The sequence below is a fragment of the Larimichthys crocea genome, chromosome III (assembly GCF_000972845.2).
Source record: "Larimichthys crocea isolate SSNF chromosome III, L_crocea_2.0, whole genome shotgun sequence".
Taxonomy (NCBI): Eukaryota; Metazoa; Chordata; class Actinopteri; family Sciaenidae; genus Larimichthys; species Larimichthys crocea.
Genome location: NC_040013.1, coordinates 33,188,480 through 33,210,515, shown reverse-complemented (window position 1 = coordinate 33,210,515; position 22,036 = coordinate 33,188,480). Strand labels below are relative to the sequence as shown.

General features: G+C 36.7%; 1 protein-coding gene across 3 annotated transcripts in view; it reads right to left on the bottom strand.

The window, feature by feature from the left end:
- Nucleotides 1-9,070: 9,070 nt before the first annotated feature.
- The window catches only part of ksr2 (kinase suppressor of ras 2), a 92,303-nt gene continuing 79,337 nt past the window's right edge, over nt 9,071-22,036 (bottom strand). For 2 of the 3 annotated variants that reach the window (XM_027278106.1, XM_019272010.2), the window contains one exon: nt 20,977-21,963. In XM_027278106.1, the coding sequence (XP_027133907.1) occupies nt 21,817-21,963 (147 nt within the window). In that variant the 3' untranslated portion in view covers nt 20,977-21,816. Of the gene's footprint in view, nt 12,348-20,976; nt 21,964-22,036 lie in introns of those variants that run through there. The other variant, XM_019272011.2, reaches the window with a different exon arrangement.

Sequence of the window (22,036 nt, the reverse complement as noted above, 5' to 3'; positions counted from 1 at the left end):
TGTGTCTGCTTCACAACAGACTGTTGAGGATGATAACAGTTGCCTCTGTGATTTCAGCCCCGAAATGTTCGTGGGTGGGTGTAAGAGCTTGCAGTGTTTTAGATGTGGGAAGTATTTTATCTAAACTATATCATACTGTACTCGTCTTGACATTTTTTTATACACAATTTCACAAATCTTAAACCTTCTGTGTCTTTACTGGAAACAGATTTAAGGGATTTTTTTATTAGATTTTATTACCTATATATGTTTCTAGTCTTTATGCTCAGCTAACCTATGCACGTGTACATGGGTGACGCTATGCACAACCTTGCCAGTGGTTTCACAATATTCCAATGAGCTACAATTAGCATTAGTGCTCCAAGATATATGTATATAGATATACACTCTGCCCTGTTTTCCCTGTTGTTTTCTGCCCGGTAGTGAACGTTCTTCTTCCAACACATGTCCATGTATTGGTTTTTGTTTACATGTGTGTTGGGGTGCAAAACACAATACTCTCAATCATCCACTCCACACATTAATGTTATTACATACGTATGCAACTTACCTATCGGTTAATTTGTTTTAAATACATTGTGTGTATCTTTAATGACTTTGCATGACAAAGAAACACATTATGTAAAAAAAAAAGAAAAGAAAAAAGAAAAAGTGAAAAAAAAACAGCCTGACCAAAGACTGTGAGATTGTCTTCCATTTGAAATAGCTGGACTTTTACTGTGGTCCCTGATGACTGGTGAGAACAAGGTACTCGCCTGGTCTTAAATTTATTTTCAAATCATCACTCTGGGACTATGACCATAAACACAATACAACCAGATACATTATTGTCCACACAGGGCCACTTTGACCTATTAGAGGTTTAAAACTTAACTGCATTAGGTTAAAATGACTTGCCATAAATTCCTATGAAGCAAAATAATGAGTTCCATTGGAGAGGCAAACTATTTCAAATTCATAATCTATAAGTTGGATGATGAGCCCTTCGGCGCTATTGATCTCTAAAACTTTAAATTAGTTTTGCAAAAACTTCCATCAAATGAGCATGGGTATAAATTCTGTTGCAATGGTCTTAAACAACCAATGTTGTTTTAGTAAACAACCATAATGGCCCCTGTAAACATCTATACATATATTAAAATCTATGTGGAAAACAATAACGGTGCAAATTATTTAGACAATGTGAACCAGCTAATGCCATTATCCAGTGAATGCTTCACATTATCATCATACTTCGAATGCTACTTCTTGATGGCCTGTGCAAGGATATATTCATTTTCATCCCAACAGCCTCGCACCAAAGAGAAAGCTCAGTGCAATAGCCTCATCTTTCTGGCTTAATGTAGACAAGTCAAGTTTTTGTTGTTGTGCTTGTGTATTTTAGCATGTTCCCATCTGCCACTGCCTTTCTTCAAAAATGCTGCCAGGAAGAACGGCGACTCCGGTCTCCCTGAAAGGTCAAACTTGTCATTAGCTGTGAGGCTCTTCGCTGCTTCGTCTCACATAATTCGAAAGCCCACTGCAAAAATAATTGCTGTAGGAGTTCACCACTGGCTTAGTAAGGACTGCAGTGTCAAAGAGTACAATGTATTCTCTGCATTTTGTATTTCAGATATGTTGCAGCAACTTTAAAGCCCAATGTTTGTAACTTTTAGAACATAAAATAGATTTGAAATCATTTTGATGCTACACTAACGTGTAATCAGGTGAATGGTGTCTTTATCATTACCACTCTACACCCTGTATGCCTGTTTCTGCATTTTGTAACTTTGTACCCTGGGTACAATCTCCCATGAGAAGTAAGTAATGCTTTACGTCACCAAGTCACACAACACCAATTATTTTGCTGATCATGGTGAAAGTGGATTATGTTTTATGGAACTGCTCCCTCTGATGTCCTCTGGCTGTTGCACACCAACTTTCTGTTTTTTTACAGTTTCCTGATTGACCGTAAAGTGAACTTCTGTAAACTATAGCATCAAATGTTCAGTTTGTTAGTCGGGCTACCCAGACTGTGAACTCAGAGCAACGAAGGAGTGTTTGTACCACAGGCCTTATGGACCAGGATAGGGAGTGGAGCCAGTGTCATCCCAGAACCAGACCTTGGTAAGTGGGAAATGCAACCAGGCTCAGCTGTCTCTAAGGACATAATGACAGAAGTGAAGAGACCAGTGATGGATGAAGCTAAGAAGAGAGCCGCTGGACAAGAGTAAATCTGGGACTGACTTTTAGTTGTTGATGAGAACTTTCTGAAATAAAAGGCTTGATGAACTGGACTTCTTTCTGTTTGACTAGTAAGACATATTAACATAGAATTCATGTTAAATACATGACACATGGTACCTTTAAAACGGTACACATGTTTTGCAATGTCTTAAGTCATTATTGGAGACTACAATATGATATTTTTTCAGTGTCAGTTTTCAAAAGCACTCTAGCACTTCCTGCTGGTTTTCACATAAGACATCTCATCAGGGAGTCATGTATACAAGGTGGATGCAAGGGGAACCCAAATAACTGCAATTAACTGTAATTAAGTGGTAGGACAAAAAACTAGCAGTGATTGGGGGCAGGTGCTTTTGGTTTCTACTCTTTGAATTTCAGTAACAATAGAACCGCTAATCCAAAACAGAAACACTGGATTATCATTATAATTCTGTATATTTGATCAAAGCAGAGGTATCACAAAGAATATACCTACCTTGATCCCCTAAAATTGATTTTCATCAGACTTCGCTATGCTCCTGTTTCAATCAGTAGACATGTGGGATGGAAGTGTAGTTCCTTATTATTGATTCTTGTCCACAGAAAAACAGGTGTGGTTGGAGTTTATGTTTCAAATACGTACATACATGGATAAGTAAAACACAAGCAATAATTATTTGTGCATTTTATGCCTTTATTAGTGGATCAACAGGAAATAAAGGGAGTAGAGGGACGGGGCAACATATCCCCAGTCATACTCAAGGATGTGCTTTCCATTCTGCTGAACCTCTGCTTCATTCAGTGCTTCCTGTCACCCGAAAATCGATCGTGGTCTGCCATCAGCGAGAACTTTCCAATCCCTTAGCTGCGTGTCAGAGGAGTCAAGGAGGCTCATAGAGGAGGTTGGAGAGAGTGTATTTGTGTAAGAGCAACACCAGTTTGAAACAGGAATACATGCAGCACCAATGGCATCTCTATTATTACTCATATGTATTCATAAATAAATAAAAAATTATGTGTGAAAATTTGAATCATGAATGAATCATAAAACACTTTTTTCATTTCATTTTGATTTCTTCATCAGCCAAGAGGTTTTTATTTCCTTTTTTTTATGTTCTGTTCCAAGTGAATCTTGGCTCATTCAAAGAATATTTTACAGCTACTCAGTCCTTGTACAGTCATTATTATTATTATTAGTCCTAAAATATTGACCGAAGCCCGATGTCGGACTGATCGTGTCTCTTCTGTTCTCTCTGTAAAAAAACAAACAAACCAAAAAAAAAAAAAAACACACATTTTAATTTGTTATTTCTATTGATCAGACTCTGTGATGGCCAGTCATCAGTCCAGGAGCAGCAATCAACAGGTGCCAGGATGCTGTAATATTTGTTACTTAACTATCTCTACATATTGGATAGTTGAGATGCTATGTATCACAAGTAATTGCCAACCTCCCATAAATGCATTTATGCAAGCTGTTGGAGGTAGAGATGGAGGATCAGAATATTGATTAATATTGATATTGATTGGATGATCATAATTGGTGAAAAAAAAGTCATACCACACAGCAAGTGGTGGATGTGCTAATGGAACATGAAGAGAAAAATGAGAAATGTTGACCAAAGAAGTTGAAAAAAATCAGACTTAGAGATAAATACATTTTGTTTGATTAAATTAAGGAAAATAAAAGCTTTTTGGTATTTCATTTGATCAGAGCTTAATAAAAAAGCTTTTTTTTTTTCTCTTGTTTTTTTTTTAAACTAATATTATCTATTCATTATTTAGTTGTATTTTTGTCTGACAACCTTTTATTTAATTATGTCAGATTCTGGGCTTCATATTCAAAGTCTAAAACCTGTGTAACATTCAATTCAAGATTATATAAAATACAATCATAAGTTTACACAAAATTTTAAGGTTAAATATTAAATCTTAAGGTTCTCCTACCTGTCAAATCCTACTTTAACCCCTGATCATGGTCCCTTGTTTTTGAATCGCTGTCTCACATCTCCACTGGGAGGAGCTAAGATGTGAGGAAGAGACACGAGTGAGGGAAGCAAGAAGCCAAAGTGAGAGAGCACCCCTGGTCAGGACCTGGGCAGTTTCTAGCTGTTTCAGCAAAACAAAATTATAGGTAGTGGGGGTGTTCCACACCTGGGAGTGTGTTTTCTGTTTGGGGCTGCTGTTCTCCCTCGTTGTTCCTTCCTCCACAGGCGGCAGTCAATTTTGTAATCAGGGAGAGGAGGAGGAGGGAGGCCGTGCTCTCGGACTCTGGGGCAGCAGCAGCAGGGGAAGGTTTGCGTTTCTTTCTTTTGAGCTGAGCTAACCCTTTTTCCCCCCTCTGTCTGTGATGACAGAGTTTTCTTATTTTAGTTTGAGTTGGAGACCACCGGTAGTCCTGTATGTTGTTTTGTGTATTAATTTAATTTTATGAGGCTGTACCCCGCTAACACAAGTCACAGCTTCCCTATCATAGCAGCTTAGTTTGACTTATAACCTTATAAACTTATAAAAAGGCATATATGCCTTTATGCATAGAAGTGCTTCACACAGCAAATGAGTTGCTTTGCCTGGCTACAAATATAGACAGGCACTTTTAATTCTGGTCAGGACCTTCAGCCCATAAGCCGCCAGGGTACCCATAAGCTTTCCTTTACTTGGTGAAGCAGAGAATATATACTCTATACTATATAGATAAATACTCTACTTACTGACTGATAATTTCTGTTATTAAAGTACACTTACACTCTGTTTTCTTTCCATTCTTAAGTAAAAGCCCCATTAAGGGTTTTATTACAGAAACAATATACCCACCCGCCCGCGCTTGTCTTCACATGAAAGCAAACTGAACCATCAGTTGTTGGTGGTCACAGGGCAAATGGATGTTTACTTACGGTAAAATTAAGATGGGAGTCCACAAAGGCCAGAGGTAGTTTTATCTTTATTTTTTATGTCCACTGATTTGCATTCCACCTCTGAAGTCTGAAATTACACTGATTGCATCCAACATGGAGGTTCATGAGCCAAAACACATCTCATCAAGTGTGATGGGTACGTGCCTCCACAGGCTCCAGTTTCTGACCGAGGTGAAATGTTCCACATCACATGAACTGCATGTTATTAAACACAGTCACTGAAGATGGGATGAAAGGCTTAATGAGAAAAATTAAGGCTGATTGTCAAAGACTAGCATCTCTTCTTCTGCCAACATATATGGTTTTGGTTTAGTTTTTTTTTTTGTTTTTTTTCCACCACTGTTTGGGCAGCATGATGGTGATGTTCTCCCTGCGTCGGCATGGGTTGTCTCCGGGTACTTCGGTTTCCTCCCACAGTCCAGAGACATGTAGTTAATAGGTTATTTGGTGACTCTAAATTGGTGGTACAAGTTGATGCATGTGTGAATGTTTCTCTATATGCATCTGCCCTGTGATGAACTTTGTCCAGGGTGTACTCTGCCTTTTGTCCAATGCCAGCTGGGAATTTGACATCATTGACATTTTCGGCAAATCGACAGACAGAAGATCAGTCATTGTTGTCCCTAATTCTAGATAACATGCAGAGAAAACTGTTAACGTTATAGTCAGTGCTAACAGATGTAGTTGCCACAGATTTTGGATGCTGATCGTAAGTGTTCTTGACAGAATCCTGTCTGAAGGTCAATATGTTTCTCAATGTGTATTTTAATAAACCTCTTTATGAACTGGATTTTTTTCCCCTTGCCTTCGCTTTTCTTTTGTTATATTACTTTCTGCTGTGAAAAGCAAAAGTTCAGGTTTATTGCAACCTACCTTTTTTGTTTGTTGTGTTAGCTCTTTAAAAAGCTACAGGGAAAAGAACATGATTACCCTGTTGTTGAAGTTGAAGTCAGCTGAGTTGTTTTCAGTGTGAATGGTTTGACAATTTTCCAGCTACCCTTTTGAAAATAAGCTAATGCGACAATTAACTTTTAAACCTTGACTGACATGATGCAAAATAAACAGTACCTGTTTGGTATTCTCGTTTAAATTACAGAAGGAAAAACTGGTAGGATATTGCAACTTCATAGTATACAATGCAAGTTTTTGGAGTGCCCCAAAAAATACCAAAGTTAATATGGATTTTTAGCTATGACAAAATCAAAGACTATCTCCATTTCATTTTTTATCTTATCTGCATTGAACAGACATTGATATAGATTTGCCTTTTACTTTTAATATATATATTTTTTGTTTTCTTATCAATCATGCTTCGTGTCTTTCTGAGTCACAATAATAAGCAAACAAAAACACAAAGATTGAAGATTAATTCCCCTTCTCAACAACCCATTTAGGTTTTTTTAATCTAACTTAAACTTAATAAAATACAGCTCAGGATAACAATCATCTTTCCAGCAAAGAGGAATACATTTTCCTGGCTGCTGTTATCACTGCTCTTAAAAAAGTTTTAATATTATTCATGGTTGCCAGATTTGAGGTATCCATAAAAGTTGCAGACAAGGTCTGTGGGTATATGATGAATCCTAATGACTTTGGTGATCCCACTTGCACCAACATGAGGTTGAGTGAGATATGTTTTTTTGTTTTTTAATGAATAGACATAAAGTAGTGGTGCAGTGGTGAGTATTATTCGCCTCTGACCCTGCACAGGATATAGATAATGGATGGATTTGAACTTCATGATTTCCCAACATGGATATTTAGAAATTTGTGAAAGTAACGTTTTAATTTTAGAAGTTTAACAGGTGACTAACAAACGTAACAAGCACACCAATTAATAGTTCAGCTATTTAATATTTGATGCAGAGTGTGTGTGATATCCATCAAATTACTGCCATGAGCTAAAACAGAAAAGCATCAAATGAGTTCAGTTGGCCTTCCTTGGTCAATATCAAGAGAATAATAAATTAGCTTTCTAAATTTAATGTCAAGGAAACATAAACTGCATTAATAGTAACATTAATGATGTCTCGGGGCACAATATGAGTCAGACAGTTTGTATTTAAAAAATAAACATCAATCTTGTCTCACTGAACAGAGACAAACCGCGTCATAACACAGGACAGTGAAGTGCACCGCATAACATGACGCGTGTCTTCTATAACCTTACTAGATTTATATTTTGAATCAGACCATTTGGGCTACGCAAACAGAATAAAGAGGACACAATCTCCACACAAACAATATGAAATTATTAAGTTTTTATTGACAATTTTTCTTCTCTTCTGGACAGTAGAACAAACCCAAATGTTGCACAAAAAACACAAATTTTATAACAAGGCCTGCAAATTGTAATTCATTGACATTCAGTTGAACAGCAGAAACTAAATAATTTCTGGAAGGGTAGAAAACTTTTATAAACTTTACTGTACAAATTATACAAATGGAGATCCATTACAAGCTTGAATGATAGATATGCTCTTTAGAGTAAGGACAGCATTTTGTGTCGTGGATGTTATCATGAGGACAATGAAGCTGATGGTCATGAATAAATGATTTTGATGATGAGGGGGTTGAGGATTGGTCAAAATCAAAGTCAGGAACCTGGAGGGGAAGAAGCGTCGTGGTGCTGCATTATGACTGTGTTGCAGCGAAGCATCTTAGGTACAAAATGACAACAGAGGAGTTAAAATTGACATGGTTTACAGGAGGATGAGCCCTGGGGAAGCACTTCTTCTATACAACACACTATCTATTCAAAGGATGAAAGCAGATTCAGAGTAAATATGAATCAAAATATAGACCAGTTATGAGTGGTTGTGTCAAAAGAATATACTGTATATCTAGCCTAATTTGTTCATATTGTATGAACTCTTCCCTTTTGGAAAATCTGCTTGTATTTGACATCATCCTGTACATTCTCAAGTTTTCATGAGATCAAACACTCGTCAACATGTAAAAAATAAACAGAACTATTGTGAGAAGCCCTTTGAGTGCACTCCCTTGGATAACAGTCAAATTGAGAGTTACAGTATTACAGGATATTTCTTAGTGCCAAATGGCACAACAAACTTCATTGTCGCCCTTGCTGAATCTCTGGCTTTAAAGGAATAGTTTAATATTTTGAAAAATACTTGTGCTTATTCTCTTTCCTGCCAAGTTAGACAAGAAGATCAATACCACCCTCATGTCTTAGCCAAGCATATAAACTGCAAACGGACAATTGGTCAGAGTGGCTCTGTTCAAAGGTAAAAAGAAATCTGCCAACCAGCACCTCTAAGCACCTTCACTATGTACAAAACTGAAGGCTAAAAATGACAATTTGCTGTTAATTAATGAGCATTAGAGGTTTACCATATATTCATGAGAGTGGTATCAATCTTCTCATCTAACTCTCAGAAAAAAAAAAGTGAATAAGTGTCAAACTATTGCTTTAGAGCTAACACAAATGCAGGATATTTAAACTATATTAAATATTAATATTACATATTTAAACCATAGTTATATTTTACCATATTTTGTTGTTGTTGTTGTTGTTGTTGTTGTTGTTTTTGTTTTTCTTTCTTTTCCTTTTTTTGTTTTTTTACAATAAACTAATTTTAAGCCAGTTACATGGGATAATGTTGTTCATTTTTTCTATAAAATCACAGGCTTTGGGATAATTCACATGTGCACCAAGCTCATATGTATCCATCCAATTTCTACAGCCTGGCATGTTGACCATTCCCACTGTCAACAACAAACCATGAATGGTAGGAAGTAGGAAAATAAACATCTTTGCATCTATTCATATGCATGGATTATCTGTATCTGTAATGTAAAATGGGTTTCCCGCAGATTAATGTGTGGCACGCTACTTGTTGAGATAGAGGGAATTAGGTGAGCAGGGAAGCTAAGAAGAGCTCAATTTTTCAGTCTAGATCTGCCTTTCTTCTTCTGTGAATTATGTGTTTTTCCCCTTTTTTTTTTTTGATGTCCTGCCACTGTTTGATCTCAACAGAGCCCCATTAGCCAAGTGCATGTAGGAAGGTTAAGAGGAATATGAGAGAAAAAGGTGTAATAGGGTCCATCCTCTGCCCATGCACTCATACAGGATGCAGAGCATCATTGTCTAAAAAGTACTTTTAAACTAGCAGGAGCTGGTGGACTAGGAGTGTGGCTGAATTTATATTTGTGTTGTCATCAAAAATGTTTTTCCTGTTCTTTCTTTTTACATGCTAAAATGTGAATAGAACAATTTTGTGAGGATGGCAGTGTTTACCATAACACCATGAAATCCAGATCCTATAAAAAAAGATGACTTTATCCTACTTACAAGTACCAGCAAAACATATTCCTCTGTGCCATAGATCCATAGATTGTTGTCTAAAAAACTATGTTGTATTTTATGCCCATTGGTCCTAGTTATTGTGCACTCTTAAAAGTAAATAAAGTAAATTTGTAGTAGTAGTAGTTTTTCTAAGGGTTGGGCTGCAGGTTTGAAATCAAGATAGTGTGTAGCAAGAGTCTGTAAAGCTGCAGGAAGACCACAAACACCTCTCACTCTGCCTGGAGCTTTCAAAGATTTACCTGTATTGTTCACTTTTAATGGCAAACCAGAGCTTTTCTAATTCACTCTGTCCAAGCATTGACATGTTTGCATGAACATTGTGGTGCAAAGATGCAGTGCGCCATATGTTGTGACTGTGGCTGTTAACTGAGTGCTACAGATCTACTCTGAATTGCAAATAAGTGATTTTCATGATGACTGTTGCTTCAAGTGATCTCGCCAAAGAATGTACAGGTGTTTTGATAGTAAATGCTATTGGTTAGCATATTGTTATTGAAAAATGTGTTGCCTAAACCAAACAAAAAATGTTAAATGCAACTGTCAAGAGCGAGTAGTTAAGTCTATTCAATTTGCACAAAATATTTACCTATTTGAAATACTGAACTGTATGTTTTCTTTATTTTAATTGCATAGCCTTGAGGTCATTAGACACCTACGTGTGGGGGAAGAGTTTGAATAATCTGTTAGCACACTGTCTCTCAAACACTATTCTGTCCAATTATCTGTATTTTAGTGCCTGTGTAATTTGCTCAAACAGGATTCACACTGTGATTCGAAAAGAAAAAGAGAGAGAAAGAAAACATTCATTCCACCGGGAGCAAAAATCAACAGAGGTATTTTACTGTAACATTCGTCTGGTGGGTACAGGGTCTTTGGAATTTCATTCTTCTTTACTCACTGGGAAAAGATTAATTTGTCAGTCCAGACAAATGGGTGTGCTGATTTCTAAGTTAGTAGACCATGTAATAGAATCAATTTAATTGAGATATTCACATTGGAAGGTTTGATTCCCTCCACCAGCGTTTGATACTGATACCCCTCCGTCTTTTCTCACAAGCTATGACTTGCTTGAGTCTGTCCAGCAACGTTGAGAAGCTTGGTTAAGTACATTAGAGATAAACAGCATTTTTTCTTTCTCTTCAAATTAATAATAATAATAAAAAATGGACGTACAGTGTGCAGGTGTAACAGCGTGACAGCACTAAAGATAGGTGTTTCTTTTAGGAGAGAATTTAAAGAATTATTCAAAAATGCTTTTCAACAAACAAACCACTGCTGCTGAGGTGCCATTGAACAAGGCACTTAAACCTCCTGACTGCACAGAAGCAGCTGCCCATAGTGGCCACCAGTAAAAGCCTGTTGATGTGCTGGGCAGCCGGCAGATCTGAAAGCCTGTGCAGTTGTGTATCACATATAGCATTCACACAACTGCACAACGTTCAGTGTTGTGTCATTTCCACCCTGCCTCAGAGAAATTATGTTATATAGTGTGTATATACTACTAAAATGTTTTCCCAATTTCACTGTAGGATGAAACATGATTGCTGCCTTTTCTGGATTGTGTTCACAGGCTACATTTTTGCACTGCGCAGAAATCATACAGTAGGCAGGTTGGATAGGGTTGATCATAGGCATACAAAGTGGAGAACTGTGATGCCCTTTGGTAAAGGTTGTAGAAAGATTGTGTTTTTCGGTCTTGTGCTTCAAGCATAGACTGTATAAAACATGGTTGTAGTTTCTGAAAAGCCGTTACAAAGCTCAGAGTGTGGTGGCTTAGGTCGCCACCATCTTGGTATTTCTGCCTCTACGAGCTAATCCATTATAACATTTTGCAGCTTCATGTTCATTAGAAAAAAGTTACTTCATTATGCTCAGTGTGTTTCATTACATACTTCAGATAGCATTATGTCTTTCCCAAACTGTATTTGCAATTGCAAATTAATAGTATATTCGTAATTCGTAATTTCAAGGGGATAGGGGTGCATGTTGTGTTGTGGGACTCTTTTTGGTTACAGGAAAAAATAAAAAGGAGAAAAAAAAAGGAAACCTGGTTTGAGAAAACAAAATGCAGTGGAAATTAATGTATAAGTAATGCATTTGTTGGTAAAATTTGTATCACAGAAAGACACATTTTGAAGCACGGTGGCCATCCTTCGCTGTCCAGTGCAAACTATGAATCTCCAAACTTCTTTTTTTTTTTTTTACTTTTTAGATAAACAAATACACTACAGTTTTGAAGATTTGAAATAACGTTTCCTACTTAAGATAATAAAAGCCCTAAAAAAATATTAGACTGTGGATCATTGTGGAGATAGAAGGTCTTCAAAGGATAGCAACCAAATTAAACCAAAAACCAAATATTTTTGACCATAGTAACTTCAAAATGTGTCACAATGACTCCTTTGCATAATTTCACACTCCAGATGTTGTAATTAACAGTTTGTAGCTATTGTGAGAAAAAAGCTGAGAATGATATGTTGCACAATCATGGTAATAAAACATATTTGCAGCTTAAGATGAGTTGCAGCATGGCAATAATGATGTTGTATGCATGTTGAAATTCTTCAACAGAAAGACAAAGGTGTTGTTTTGGGGAAGGGCTTCAGGCATAGAGCGGAGAAAGGCCTCTGTTTGAAAGTCTGCGGCGTGTTTGTCACCCACTCTGGCAAAAGTGGGACAATACTAACCGCTAAAGGGTCCAATCAGGCATTAGGGGGAAACATATATGTGTCAGAGCTGGAGCAGAAGTAGGAGGAGCAAGAAAGGTTGGGGCTGTGGAAGCAGGGTGGGGCAAGAGAGGGTGGGTGAGAGGGCAGGCGGGCAGTGGAGCAGATGTGAGCAGAGCTGAGGACGAGCTTCACGCAAAGACACTGTCCCATCGATGCCTCCGTTACAGCCTGGAGCAGGAAGGGGGAGGGAGGGAAAACAGAAACAACATTAAATCGCAAGCCATCTTAACACACAGCCCTGCAGGACACCACACTTTTAACAGGGTATGTTCAGACAGGCAGCCAACAAATGCAGAGCACAGGACATCACATTTGAATTACGCCCAGGTGTTCTTTCCATTTAGGGAGCAAAGGTAGAATCTGGAAATTATTTTTGTTGGTAAAATCTGTAACTTTCTGGAGTCTGGTTGCCTGGCAACTTCATATTGACAAAGAGTGACTTTGCCCAGACAAGAAATAGCCATAAAACCACAACCTGTGATTTTTATACTTCACTCTTTGTATAACTATAGTGAGTTTTAGATGTGGTGGTAGGCAGATTTGTTACCTTTGGACAGAGCCAGGCTAGTTGTAGTTTCTCCTGTGTTTTCAACCTTCATGTATATTTTTCAGGTATATTTACCAGACATATTTAACTCAGCAAGAAAGTATAAGCATATTTCTCAAAATGTTGACCCTTTAAACTCTCAATAAATAACAACCAAGACTGTATTTTTGCTATGTGAACCTTTTTACTTGGATTCTTACTTTTTTAATGAATATTTTAGTTTTATGCAGAATTCAAGTTTTCGGGGGCTTTAAGGTCAGATTTTCAAAAAGAAATTGTATTTGCCTGTTGACTGAACATAGCAATATGAGAACATAGAGGCCCGCAGCACTAACTCACTAATGAGGTTCACACATCACCAAAGATCCCAATTGCACATATAACTTTGACATAATTGCAAAAAGAAAATGACACAGCAGCAGCGTTCATTTAAAAAATTCAAGATCCAGACTAGCTTTAAAAAGTCTATAGTATCTGTCATCACACACTGCACAGACAAGAATTTGAAACTTTGCATCCAGGAAAAACACAATGGATCTTGGCGCGTCTGAATGGCACTGTCGTTGCACATTATCTGCCAGATGGGCCAGCATAGGGCCTGCTGGAGGGGAAGACAGGGTCACATCCTCCCTCCTCTTGCATTATGTAAGATTTATTTTTGGGATGTACAGTTCAAACCAGTGTGGGATTGCCAAGTGGTTGTCAGACAGTCAACCTCTCTCAGGCTCTTGAGCATGCTGTGAAATCACCACAATTTGACCGCAGAAAACTTCTTCCTCAAATATGTCAGACAGGCTGCCTCGCTGGTTGTAATTTTTCAGTCAGTAAAGACATTTCCACCTGGTTTGATAACAAGAGTATTTCTGGTGTCAGTGTTATATTTATTTACTCACTGAATCAAGCCAACAGCTGCGTGGGATTTATTGCTACATACATATAGGTGTTGCCAACATATTTGTTAGCCTCAAGACTTAACATGTGTTTCCTTATTGGCACGGCTTTGAGTTCACTAGATGATGAACCTTGAGGACATTCTCCTTGTATGGCACGCTGTGTAGTGCTTATGCGTTCTCTGTATGTCTTCCAAACCTCTGGTCTAATAAAATATATATGATCCCCAGTATAAAAAGCCACATGGGTGTCTTTAAATGAATAAAGAGACAGTCCTTTGAGGCTATGTGGCAGAGCTAATCTGTTGCTTTAAATTAGCTATTTTCAGAGACATATATAGTGTGTCTTTTTCTAGACGTGCATCATGTTTTTGAAGGTGAACACTAACCTGATCTAATTACCCTGATTAATCTAATCAAGGTCCTAGAGGAAAGAGGAACTCTTCTTAGATGCTTATGTCTTCAAGGTGTGATGTTCAGTGGAAACTAGGAGTTATTCACTGATGGTGCTGTGATTAGATTTTTTTTTAGGTGTCTTTTAACAACTCGCCTACTTCCACACCACTTAATGATTTCCTACATTTCCTAAAGTACCTCTGATTTTTGAGTTGTTACAGTACATGTAGGTGGAGAGAGCAACAACCATAGCATAGAAAGAGCAATGAAAGAAAACACGCAAATTACCAATGAGCGTAGGAGAGCTGGTTAGAATATGACAGAATCATTAGTGCTACCATTTTGCCTCAGTGGTCAAACACAGTACTGTAACATAAAATATACTGTAGCCCTCTGTGTCCATGCTGTTCAAATAAGAGCCAACATAGATACAATGCTCTGTCTAAGTCACATTACATGTAAACATTAGACATTGTGAATGTGAAAGGGAATTTTATGTGTGTTAAAACAGTTTACCATAGCATAGTGGGTCTTGTGACATGTCTCATTGCCACACCTTCGCTTTAGGGTTAGGGCCCCGGATCAATATAACATAAGTGGTAATTCCAGAGTAATGGCACATTACATTTCCCTTCATAAAGACTTTCATTCCCACAGTCATTAGCTTTAGCTGTAGGTATGTTCATCAGACGCAAAGCTTTTTTAGACATTTTAGGAGGCGAGTAAAGTGCACATAAAACAAGAAAACCAATTGTCTTTGCTTTCTGCCTGAACACCTTGACAGCGAGTTATGTAGGTTTACTTTGTCTTTTGTTTTTTGTGATTAAACCTTTGGAATTAGTATCTGTGACATGTTAAATTATAGGTTACGTATTAAAATTTGGTAGACTGCAACAATGCAGATTCAGTCTCATCTATTTGAGTCAACTTTTTCTAAACAGAACAATAGGTCGTTTTTTTTTTCTCTACTGTTACTGTTGTCAGGATGTTGTGAATTGTAAACAATGCTGATTATTCCTCTTTGTAATACTTTCCTTTGTGTGATGTAATGTTCTCTCCTCAAAGTCTGTGTGATCAGCAAACAGGTGAAAAACAACAACGAAACATTTCTTTTGTCACTTTATGCATGAATTAAGTAGCTTTAACTTAAATGAATAGGGGTCATCATGTACCAGTATATGGTATCCAGTTACATAGTCATACCTATTAAATCACATAGCTAGTGGCAGCTAGTGACAACTCAGGCCACTGTTAGCAGCAGATTTCCCATCTATGCCTCTAATGGACCTATTCTTTCCGTGCAAAGATTGTTTAATGTACAAAATGCGTTTTACATTTACGACTGACGTTTAATTGGGCTGAGACTTTTCTGCAGTTGACCAGACTGTATAACATTGTTAATTAACTAAGAATGTGATGTTTTTGTTTGGTGTTGCTATGAGGATAAGCTCCCACAGTTATTGTATTACATGAGCAGTAATCTGAAAGTTTCATTATCTGCAGCCTTGTTGCTTTTATATTCACCTCAGCTCAGATAGTACAATTAAAAAAAATAATGATAATTAAAAAAAAACCCATAAATAAATAAAATGAAAAATGGCGATGATGAACAAAATATCATGAAGAGATCAAAGGTTGTGATCAGGACAAACAGAAATTTTAAATGTCTTTGCTTTGTAGAGAATTATTTTTTTCTTTATTTTACCTCCATCAATGATATACTTTGGGTTAAATTTTTTTATATTTATTTATATTTCACCTGTAATTATTATATAGTCACAGTTGTAATTATGAATTCTGAGAGCTGAAATGATTTCAGCACAGTTTGTTCATAAACCAGAGCATCAGATTTATGATGCTTTGGAGCCACCAAATATTTTGATCCCTAAGATACACTTTAATTTGGATTTTATTATATTTTCCTTTACTTCTTATTTCATGACTTGAATGAATTGTGTTATCCATAATCCACTCAGCCTGTGAGTGTAATATCTGGTTTAATTATGTTTTATTTTTGCTCTTTGCATCTTTATGAATCTGAATATGAATGAAATGCACTGAACCGTATCAGGTTTTAACACTTTAAATTATCTCGACAGAAACCAAACATTCATGCTCTGATGGGCTTCAGCGTCCCTGAGATTGGGTGATGTGGATTTTTTTTTTTACACTTCAGTGGCCATGGCTGGACTTTGGAGGTGGAGGTAGAGAAGTAGGAGGACGAGGAGGACTGGCTGTGCAGTAGGGCAGAGCTCTCATCTGTTCATCTATTTATCTATCGTTCCATTTTCCTGCTCCATGCCCTCACTAACTTACTCTCTCTCTCTTCAACCAGTGACTCACGGGTCTGACATTATAACACACACACACACACACACACACACACACACACACACAAGCATGCACATAGTGTCATTTGTATACAAGCTCACTCACAGAGGAGTTGAGACAGAGATGAAAGACAGAAACACACCACATCTCAGGATTTGTACTGTTTTAACTGATATATATATTTCAACCTAAATTTAGAACTAATTTCAAAGTCTGTATTCAATAATCTTGGCAAATTATACATAACTATTACATACAGACCGTCGTGAGTTGGTGTCAAAGACCCTATTTACATCTGCCGTTAACATTTATCTGGATATCATCGCTAGATAGGGAAAGTAATAAGCCCCAAGAAGCCATGTTTTAAAGTCATTTTAGAACAGTTAAGGACACGGAGCAGATGTCCCATAAGAATAATTCATCAAGGGAGCTGAAATATCACTTCTGCCTCTTCATGTCCTCTTAAAGGATAGGCACACAATTGTTTAAGTCTGTCCTAAAACAACATTTGAGTGGAAGGAACAACAAGACAACAAGAAAAATCAATGTTCATATGGGCACCTGACTATTGTTTTAAAAAAGGAAAGGGAAAGGGAATGATACTGACTAACCAAGCTGAGGAAAAGCTACAAGTAGCAGTACTTTGCTCCTCTTTGCCTGGAAGTCCGCCAGGCCTGCAAAACTAATTTGCATATTTTTCTCTGATCATAAAATTATTTTCTGTGAGGGTAGACTTGTTAGGTACTGTTACTGAACTCTTTTGAAGTATGAAGTCACACTGTACAGCCAGGATTTACAGGAATACGAGGACTGGCTGAGAGGTTGCAGGCCTTAATGTATGTAGAAACAATTGAAAAAGTTTGAAAGTGTAAAAAGTTGAATATCTCATAACATCTCAATGTAGAAAGACGTGGAATGTTTTAAGATTTTAATTTTGGGCACAAGTCAAAAATACGTTAAAATGTTAAATATTTGAAAGTAATTTATCAAAAATCAGAATGATAGCACAAATATCCTAATTGAGTTAAACTGACGTTAATCAAGTTTGAGTTGATAAATGTGGAAATAGTTAGACATCAGAGAAAGAGGGCGATATAATAATAATGATCATAATAATAATAATAATGAAAATAATTATTATAGAAAAACAGCTAACCTTAAATGATGATGCTTCTAACCTTAACATAACAGTTTTATTAGTGGGACTTGCTGAGGTTTGGTTAGTCGTCATTATTTTATATTTTTCAACATCTTTTCACAAGGTTTAATGGAGGGAAAGCAGTTCAAACCATTTTTCTCTGAGGTTTTTTAGTTTCCTTCTACAAGAAAACATGATTTACCACAGTGCATGCTTAGTCTTCTAATGGCGATGACAGCCCTGAAAATGTTCAGCTAATAGAAAGTCTTTTTATGTCATTGTTGAGAACTGCAGAGTGGCAGTATCATATGTTCACTGCATAAGCAACAAGTGGAAGGAGTGTTTTTAGTCAGTATTTAAGAGCGCTTGAAATATACTGAGTGCATGGACTGACTGAATAATTTTTAAAAAGTAATGTTGCAAGAGTTAGATGAGAGAGTAAGACCAGTGGCCTAAGCTTAGCATATAGATAGCTGGCCATGCTCTGTCCAAAGGCAATAAAATCGGCCTTCCAGCACCTCAGTTCACTGGTTCACACGATACATCTTGTGTGTAAGTGCAAAAATGACAGTGTGCTGATTTACTCTGACTACAGTCACTGTCCTCTGTGAAAGATTAAGGTACAGCCCTTTTATTGCCACCTTCACACCTACATGTATTGGGTGTAATAGATTTTGTAGTAGCATTTGAAGTACACACAGCATCAAAAGTTGCACTTTTTCAAATCAGAATAGAGTTCATGTCACAAAATTGAGTAATCATAAATATTAGGATTTAATTAAGTAGTAAGCACTGATTCAAAACTGAATTTGCGTTTTAAAGACATGTTAAAAATCTTCAACCAAAGTAAAATATGGATAAGGGTTCACTGATATAAAAGATGACATAAAGGAAACAGAAAACGTCCAAAATGAAAAGATCTTTTTATTGTCATACACTTTGTAAAGGATGAGTGCAAATAAAAGAGCTTGTGATCAAAATCTACTCATCACTAAGCCATGGACCATAAGGCATCATTAAATACAAGCTTTTTGGAGCTATCATCTACAATACAAGGACGGAATCAAGGAAAAGAAACAACACAGCATCAATGCTTATGCAATTAGAAGGAAAAATGGTGGAAAAAGGAAATTTAAATGAACAGAAAACAGAAACAACAAAAAAACACAACACAATTTGTACATTCAAAAGAAAGAAGTCCAAAAATTCACAAGGAATATTGATATTACGGCAAGTGACGATAAAACATAGTCTACAATCTGTTATGTACACTTGGCACTAATGTTAGATCTTTGATTGTTGTCCAGTCAGGTTGTTGTCACCTCTAGCATGTGCACAGGTCGCAACTCTTTTATTTAAATGCTAGTCTAATCATTTATATAATCTATAAATATTCTGAAACAATCATTCTCTCGAACAAAGCCGTTGAAAAGTTTTGCAAAGTCTGACGAAAAACTTCATTAGGTATTGAGATCAAACTGCTCAATGGACAACAGTTCATCAGAAAAATGCTCACATACTTTTTATATATAGTGTAGAAGGATTTTTTTTTTCATAACAAGAATCAATCTTTGATAGTCCATCTCATGCACTTGAAAGTTGTAAACAGTACAAATATAAATGATCCACTTACAATATTTGAATCCCAGCAATTCCAAAATAGACAGACAGACTCCAAAAAACAGCAGCAGATTGTTTGTATGCATTTTCCAACACAGAGATGTGTATATAATGAGGTGGAAAATGGCTATTTAAAATGATTGGATTGTCTCTATCTATTCAAAATGGCTAGAGAGAATCAAAAGCAGTATACAGCTTGAGTGACGCCACGGCTTCCAATTCATGATGATATGACTCAGATTTGCTATATCTCTAAAACATACATTTAAAATATATCATGATATACAGTATGAAGTAGAAAAATGGCCTGGGGTGGTCTTCAGCATCCTGATATGTCTTTTCTGATATGTTAAAGGGAAAGATCAGCCAGATTTAAGTTACTTACTTCTTACTTTTTTATAATCCAAGAATAATTTACACTTTGTAAGAAAAACAAAAAGGCAAGTTTAAGTTTCATTTGTCCTTCATAGTCACCTTTTAGCAGTGTTGTAGTCAAGTCTAGTTAATGTCAAGACAAGAAAAAGCCTGATTTGTCAAATGAATGAATAAGAGATGAAAACCAAAGACAGTTATGTCAAAGTTAACAAAAAGTGACGGGAACAACACTAGAAAATTCAAGCCAATCATCACAATAGTTAATGAAAGACAATCATGTCCTGCTCAAAGTGTAATAATAGAGTTACAGTGCTTGTACACCCTCCATATAATAGCAGAAAATTACATATTGTTCAAGTATTGTACAAGTTCTACAGCATTTGTTCAGGTGTGTTCAGACTAAACAAAGGTCACTTTGTCCGTATGTGTGTACCACAGCTCAGACTGTTATCATCCAGACCCTTTGGCATTTTCCTCTTGTAAAATAAAACTGAAAATGTTTTATTTGAGTGGACATGTCTTTGCTTTAAAGCAAGATTATATAACTTTTGAGAGAATATTTCTCTAATAGTTTAAAAGTTGAATTAATAAGCAATAAAAAGGCACCATTGCTCTAAGTTTAGAAAAGCTTCTACAGACTGGCTCGGTCTGGTGTGAATGTACATCTCCGAGGCAGTTTGTTGACTCCACTTGTTTTTAACTGGTCCTTGTAGTGTCAGTAGCCACTGTTAAGCAAAAGTTCCACGTGTTTTGGCTGTTAGTGGAAACATTCAGTCTGAACAAACTTTTATACAACTAAAGTAATTTATCAATGGTTAGAGAGCGTCTTTAGGTAAATAGCAATGATTTCTGTGTTGTGTAGTAGTGATGTAAAGTTTTATAGCGATTCTTGAAAATTCCCAGCATGAAAGTAAAAGTAAATAAGTTAAAGAATTGCTTGGATAAAAACTCAGGTTGTGGCAGGATGAATTAACGTCAAAATGATTACAACACTGCTTTTAAGTAAGTCTGAACAAACTCAAAGTTTTTGTTTTGCCTTTTTAAAGGTCATGTGCTCTCCCTTTATGCATCAACAGTCAAATCATTACAGACCTATTTTTCCCGTACGGATCCAAATCATTCCACTCCTTAGGCCCGGGTCCAATAGCAACAGGTCTTTGATTCAAACTATTTTATAAAACAGTACACTACTCAGAAACCTCATGTGTTATTTTCAATAATCTGTCACTGATTAGGCTCTAAGTAGTTAATGTAGAATAAAACTTACTGCACTGACTATAACAGTAGCAAGCTTTGGATTTTTTATCTGTCTCTATTGTATTATGTATCTATCATTAGCTATTCAAAGTAAAAGAATATACATTGTTTTCTGGGATAGGAGGGATGGGGGGCTCAGTGATAGCATTTCTGAAGGGTAATTAGTTCTGCAACAGTTGGCGAGATACATTTCAAGTGTCAGCGATTTCACAGAACAGTGTCAAGTGAGGGAGTGCTGATCTGACCAGTGGCCTTTTTTTTTTTTTTCTTTCTCTCCAAAGTTCTTGTTCAAATGTCTCACTTATGTTCACAGGCAATATTCAAAGCACAGGCTGATCAGAGAACAGTCTCCCATCAAAGAACGGTGCCAAAACATCCCTGCACAAACAGGGAAGCTGGCTTCTTCACATTCAAATGGTACGGCGTAAATAAGAGGACATTTTTTTAAAAATTTAAATAAAGCTTTTCAGACAAACATGTACCCGGCACAGACATCCACACATGAAAGATCATGAGGTAACACTGAGAAAATGGTCTACACAGTTGACAGACATAAGAAATGGCAAGACAATGTTGTGAAAATATACAATGTTTGATGTACAACAGTTACACTCATTCAGAACAACAACAACAACAACAAAAAAGAAGACATGGGGGGAAAATCTACATTTGTACTCAAACATGTGTTCAAGTCCAGGATGATGTGATCAGTCGAAAGTTACAAGCAAGATACATCCAGGAAATAAATCAAATATTATGAAGGGATCAAGTCAATAGTAAACGACAAAAAAGAGAAAGGAAAAAATATCCTGTATGGTTTAAATCAAACCAAAGAAAATATGAGTCCCGACTGCTTTGAGAAGCTGGACAGTCAACTTATCTGTACACACACATGCCAACATTCCATGAAAATACACACAGCATGGGCAGTTTTCATCACTGGGCTGGCTTTTGGATTCAGTGCATTCTTTAAGGAGGTGGGTTATTTATGTAGAGTTATGGCGGCTGTTTTGTTTTTTCTTTTTTGTTTTTTTTTGTTTTTTTGTTATAGTTGCTGATTGTTTGCTGTTTAGTGTCCCTAACTCATTTGACATACTCAGCTGACTTCCAGAAGTGCCCTGGGTGGGAAAGGCGACGGTTCCGTTTTGGCAACTTTTCCAGTAAATCTACCAGCTTGGAGAAGCTGGGCCGCTCCTCCTGCTTGTACGCCCAGCACAGAAGCAGAATGTCCTGGGGAAAAAAACAAAAAACAAATCATATTTAAACACCTTGAGATGTATCGGAAGTTAGGCATTACTGAATA